The 6000-nt window shown below is 48.2% G+C and overlaps 1 protein-coding gene across 1 annotated transcript in view; it reads right to left on the bottom strand.

Moving 5' to 3' along the window:
* Positions 1-352: 352 nt before the first annotated feature.
* LOC118790166 (protrudin-like) overlaps positions 353-6000 on the bottom strand; it is a 29238-nt gene continuing 23590 nt past the window's right edge. The window contains exons 10-12 of the mRNA XM_036547025.1: positions 2800-2846; positions 2241-2322; positions 353-1796 (exon numbers count right to left, since the gene is read on the bottom strand). Coding sequence (XP_036402918.1) covers positions 1726-1796; positions 2241-2322; positions 2800-2846 — 200 coding nt within the window. The 3' untranslated portion in view covers positions 353-1725. The remainder of the gene's footprint in view (positions 1797-2240; positions 2323-2799; positions 2847-6000) is intronic.

Below are 6000 nucleotides of genomic sequence, written 5' to 3'. Positions count from 1 at the left end.
ACTCATATGCACTCATGTACAGACACTCAAACACATGCATACATACATGCATACGCAAAGACACACTTTTGACAAGTTACATGTACGCGTACATGGACACACACACTGAAGCACACACACGCACATGCGCACTCGTGCACACATAGGTGTACACACACTCATACGCATGCACATGCACGTACACACAGACATTCGAACACATGCATGAAAGCACACAAAGACATGTAGTTACACGCACACTCTTGCATGGACTCACACACTGACACACACACAGGCACACACACACACACACACATACAGTTCCAGGGTTGCCACCCTTCAAACTAACCAGGAAATGGTAAAGCAGCCCTGTCATTATTTCCTGACGTGTGCTTGCAGTCAGCTTCATCGGGGGGGTCTCCAGGATCCATCTCACTGACTGCTAACATTTCCCACTGGCAGGCCACAGAGGAAAGCAGTCCAGTGTTCAGAGTCACTCTTTCTGCCATCTCCTTCGCAACATCGAAGCGAAGGGCGAAGGATGGGGCCTTTGTGAGGAAACAAACAAGCAGGCAGGGCAGCACCAGAGCAGGAACGGAGGAGGCTTTGCTCTTTCATGTTTCCGCGACTTCCCCCTGTGTAGTCAGTCTCACTGTAAACCCATGCACTGACCACTAAGTCTCGGGCCATGGCCGTGCTGGCTTGCGTAAACCCCAAATACCCGTGAAGCAGTCAACTTCAAAAAGTTTCAGCGGCCCCCCTTTGGCAGCCATCCGTCGAGGGAGAGCCGCACCGTGCAGTGCTTTAGGTCACATGCAGAGCAAACGAGCAGCTCAGCATGGATCCAGGAGCCCCAGAACTGCTGCTGCAGCACACTCACCAAGCGAGGACCTATTCGGGATTCTGCCCTCTGGCCTATTAGCCTCAAGGGCAACCAGTGTGTAGCGTGAGAAACGTGGCTACACCGGCCAGACCGACCAATCAGAAGCAACGCTCGCAATGTTCTCTGGGTAATGTGTATGGTGTACTGTAATCTGCGAGTCAAATGCCCAAATACCTTCAGACTTTCCTTCACCTGGGGGCTGGGGGGAAGGAGGCATGTAATGCTCTGTAATATCAACTCTGAAGCTAATTTCATGGTGAGCCCAGGACCCTCTGTGGAGCACAATTTTTGAACTTCCAGAGGTTTTGCCTCATGTCTTGCTCCATGGATCTCGTTTGCACTCCCCGAGGTGTCTGCAGCCATTGAGTCTCGCTGAGTGCTGGTACAAAGAGCTTGGGAGAAGCGCAAGATGCAGCTAAGACAGACAGAGCGCAGGGAAATGAGGCTTGTATACTGTATCAACTCAATGAGGTCCTCTAAAAGTCACTAATGCAGGTAATCCAGCAATTCCACAGTCACAATGGCAGGCACCTTGGTACAGGTTTTCCTCCAAAGCACTGGCTTATCTGAACATGCTGCGAATATCTGCATCATAACTAAGCCCTGCTTCACTTTGACTCACAAATGGCTGCAGCTGAAAGAGGAGGCTAGGGGACCCATTCTTGGGAATTGCCTCATGGTATAAAACAGATGTACGAGTAAACATGAAAACTTTAAATAGTTCAGTACAAAAGTTAGTGTTTTGAGTGTATTCCAGGGCTTGGACATCAGGGCTGGAGACTCGGCAGATGCTTGTCTTTGGTTGAGATGTTCGCCTACGGTCAACCTGAGCCAGAGCGAAAGGCACAGGGGAGAGAGAGGCCCTATTCCGCCTTCCCCAGGGACACATTGCAGGGAATGCAGACCAACACCGTCTCCCTCTGAGCCTCGGGAGCTGCAAGCAGGGAAAGAAAAGCCTGTCGACTGGACTGGAGACAGACACAAATCACACTTCAAAGTTGCTCTGATTAACGCCGGGGGGGGTTTGGGTGGGAAAGCACTGTGTAACGCCAGGGCGAGCCTAATCTCCGCGCCCACGTTCCCCACGGCAATCACCGCTAACACTTTCCCCTCATCGGCTTAATCAGAGCAAACACATTACATGGATAAATCACCCAGGAGCAACCTTTCCCCAGCCCCCAGGTTTTGGGCCATGCCGGCTGATAAACCGCTGCCTCTGACCTTAAGCTATCTGCAGCAGATACTATGCCCCTTAACACCGTCCCGCCCCGGGCCAGTCAACACCTTCCCATAAAAGGGTGAAGGTTGATGGTCCTGGCTCTGGCGGGCCTGAGTAAGCCTCCCTGATGTCGCGTCTCTGGCAGGGCGAGCCTCTCACCTGTGTCGCACAGGCATGACCTGTGAACTCTGGAGGAGCAGCAGCGAGAACAAAAGATGCTTCCACAGTTGCTGCAGTTTTTCTACAGGAAGGAAGAAAAAAATCACGACCAATGGAAGACATGCAATACCACACAGTACAACGTATTGACCCAGTACTTGATCGTTTGGCTCATTATATTTACCTATTAGTGCTTAACTTATATAATATTCTATTGTGCTTATACACCTTTCCTTTGTGAGCCACTTTGGATAAGAGTGTCCTCCAAATGCATGAAAGTAAATGTACAATATTATTACTCAGAGGGGTATTTTTACCCGGAGGGATACATACAGAAAGTGTGTTTCTTTGTTATCTGATTGGATGCGCTTGTCAAAGTAAACTAACCTTACTTCTGTTTGATACATTACCCATATTCACTGTCACAAATTCAGGTCAAATGCCTTACTTGAGTAAAACGGGAATATGAAGCTGATTGATGTGGACCCACGAATCTTATAATGGCTTTTTATAGGACTTTGATTGATTTTCTCATAACAGTCGTGGCCTAAAGTTTTACCTTTTTCTTCAGCATAGAGAAGGCGACGTGGCAGTGGGAGCAGCTACCTGGAGACGAGAGAGAGCCAAAGAGATTTATTATCATTACTCTACACATTTACCAACTTCCAAGTGACTGAAAACAATTAATGGCATTACTACTGCAAACAGCCTGAACCACATGTGTGTCTAATGGTGTTTAATGTTTAAATATATGACCCCAGTTCAAGTCACCTATTGCTTTAATTAATAAGCTCAGTCCATGGCCCTTTCCAGGGCAATTAACTTTAATGTATGAGAAAATTAAACTACAATCGAATGTCAAAATGATTCCAAATACACAGTCACTTAGAAAAATATAAGACAATACTGAAATATGAACATCAAGAACATTTGGCACATACTGAAATAGAAATACACTTAATATACAAGGGAATTCAATTCATCTCAGATCAACATCAAGCTGATTAACAAAATCAGTGAGAATAAAAAATAAATAAATAAAAACTAATTATAAGAAAACACAAGATCAAAGTTAATTCACGGTGTTAAATGAAGCATGAATAGAAGAAATAAATCATAACATTCTGTTAGTTCAAAAAAAAAAAAGTATTTCTGCAAGAGTTACTGGAAAGGCTTGGACTAGCCTTGCACCCGGGACCAGACTGAGGTTGTGCCAGTGTGATCACTGGGTAGTGTTGTGTGTGTGGGTGTGAGTGCGTTTGGTGGGGGCAAGTTCCGAGAAAAGACCTCTCCGACGGGAAGCGATGCTTAGAGATTCCAGCAGTGACTGTATCTCCCAGACCCTGACCTTCCTTGCCATTGGCTAATAATTCGGTGACCAGCAACAGGCAGAGCTGATTGGTTGGTGACTCAGTTTTCAGTGACAAGGCAAAACCAACGGGTTAGTGACTCAGGGCTAAGAGAAAGGGCAGAGAGTATGCCTACTGACCACATGACAAAGGCCCTGGTGTGGCAAGGCTCACCGGGTCTTTGCCCTCCATTATAAGGTGTTAGCACACACAGCGCTCGGGAATGCCCCTCTCCTCTCCCAATGCCCAGCATGTGCCTGTCTCAAAACAGAACCTCGCCCTGCACCGCTGACGAGGCAAACCCCAGAGACTCATGCGGCCGGGCGGCCCTGCCAAACCCTTCACCCATCAGCCCGTCACGATAATCCCCCTCGAGAACTGCGCACCAATAAAACAACCGTTCCCACTGAGCCTCTTTGACCAAAAATGCCCAAACGCAGGGCACAAAACACCACACTGCAGGCCCAAGTGCAGTGGAGCCGAGCTGCCCACACTGCCGGTCCATTCTTCATCTAAACCATTCTCTCAACGCCGTCTCTCCCTCTAAAACCCATCCAAATATTTTTCGCTGAACCCTACCCCCCCTCCCCACCCCCCCCCACCTGCTGTGTCTGGCCTACTCAGAGCTTCGTCTGAAGCCTCTTTATAAACGGCACATTTCAACACCCCCCCCCCCGGGGAGCGTTACTTATTGATAAATTAAGCATTTAGTCCTGCCCTGGAACCACAGGTCAGCCAGAGATCTCTGAGAATGCACTTTCCTCTTCCTTCACCTGGCCTCCCCTCCATGCCATAAATCATCTGCTCTGTGTCTCTGTCACTCTGCTGTCCCCTCACCCGCACCCCCACACCCCCCCACTGGCAGGCGGCCTCCCTTTGATGCAGTACCAAACTGTGCCGCAGAGGAAGCCCACCGAAAGGACTGTGTTATCAGGCTGACAGGGTAATGCATTAACACTTGTTAATGTGTTATGTGTTACAGAAGTTGGGGGGGGGGGGGGTGGCAGGGGGTGGCGGGTGCAGGAGAGTTTAAGCTGTGGCCACATTTCAGACAGGCTCTGTTAAATACGAGGAACGGCACACCAGTTCCCTTTCCTCGAAAATCAGTTCTGCTTAAACACAGAATGAGAGCACCATGGTTACCAAAGATTCATTACACAGTTGACCTATCTACCTCTCAACTTCTGTTTTCCACGATTTCTCTCAACTTACAACAAGAGAGCTAAACCAGGATTACATCACTGTAATCTCTGGAGATATGCATTGTAATCATTATTACCTATAAATACTGAGTTTAGTGACATGAATACCAGGCCTCATAAATCACTCACTTACTATTGGCCATCTACTTGGTGTCTGCTTGCTATACCCTCACAAATATTTCCCCTTTGCTTCCTTGTGATGGTTCTATGTTAATGTATAATGAGCACAGTAAAGTGAACTATTGATCACATTTCAGAAGAAAACAGCAGGTTCACTGTGTGAAAAATGAAATCATGCTATAAGGTGTTTTTCAAAAGACAGTGTGAGATGTGTCCGATGTGGCTGGGCCTGGAGATAGGAGGAGTTTGATCCATCATGGGAAAGCCATGCATTATCGTGTGCCACGCAAATGAAACAACTGAAGTTTCCTATTCCCTTAGGCCTGAAAGCTGCGTTTTTCTCCTGCCGGCAGTGATCATACCTGCCCACCTTCAGTATCTGCAGTGAACTGGAGACCCATGGCCCTGCAGGTTTCAGTGGTCTCAACTAGCTGACTGACACCCTGAACAAAAGGCAAAATCGAGATCGCAGCCAATCGGTGGCTCAAAGGAATTCATTGAGGCCAGATTGGAAACCAAGCCCAGAGGACCGCGGCTCATCGCAGGACACCTACGCAGACCTCTGCTCAGCTGCAGGGTTTTGAGCTCCCTTCAAACCTCCAGCGCTCACAGGCTAAGCCCTTCAACAGCCAGATTTGACCAGCTAAATGATTTCAGCCCTCACAAACAGCAGATGAATAATGTGGTGGAGCACATGGCTGAGGATAAAGCCCAAATGCTGTGGCCCTCCAGGACCAAGGATCACCAACCCTGGCTCCCACTCTTCCGGAACCTTCCATCATGTATATACAGTAGCAGTGCAGGTCTGTGCAGGCAACCAGATACAGGATTGTACATTGTCACAGCTAGCGCAAGAAGACAAAGGATCTAGTTTTCATCACACATTCATATACCCTTTGGAGCATCCAGGAACCTGTGACAAAAAAAGTGTTCTATCTATTTTTCATTGACCATCAACGGTCAACCTTAGCCGCTTGGTTTCAAATGCATCCCGACAGTGATCGGGACTTCCAAGTGGCACCATCCTGCCACTCGGAAGGAGTCCCATTCCCTGTCATCTGGCAGGGGCTAGGCTGAGGGGGACCTGGC

The sequence above is a fragment of the Megalops cyprinoides genome, chromosome 15, assembly GCF_013368585.1.
Source record: "Megalops cyprinoides isolate fMegCyp1 chromosome 15, fMegCyp1.pri, whole genome shotgun sequence".
Lineage (NCBI taxonomy): Eukaryota > Metazoa > Chordata > Actinopteri > Elopiformes > Megalopidae > Megalops > Megalops cyprinoides.
This window is presented reverse-complemented; position numbering and strand designations above follow the sequence as displayed.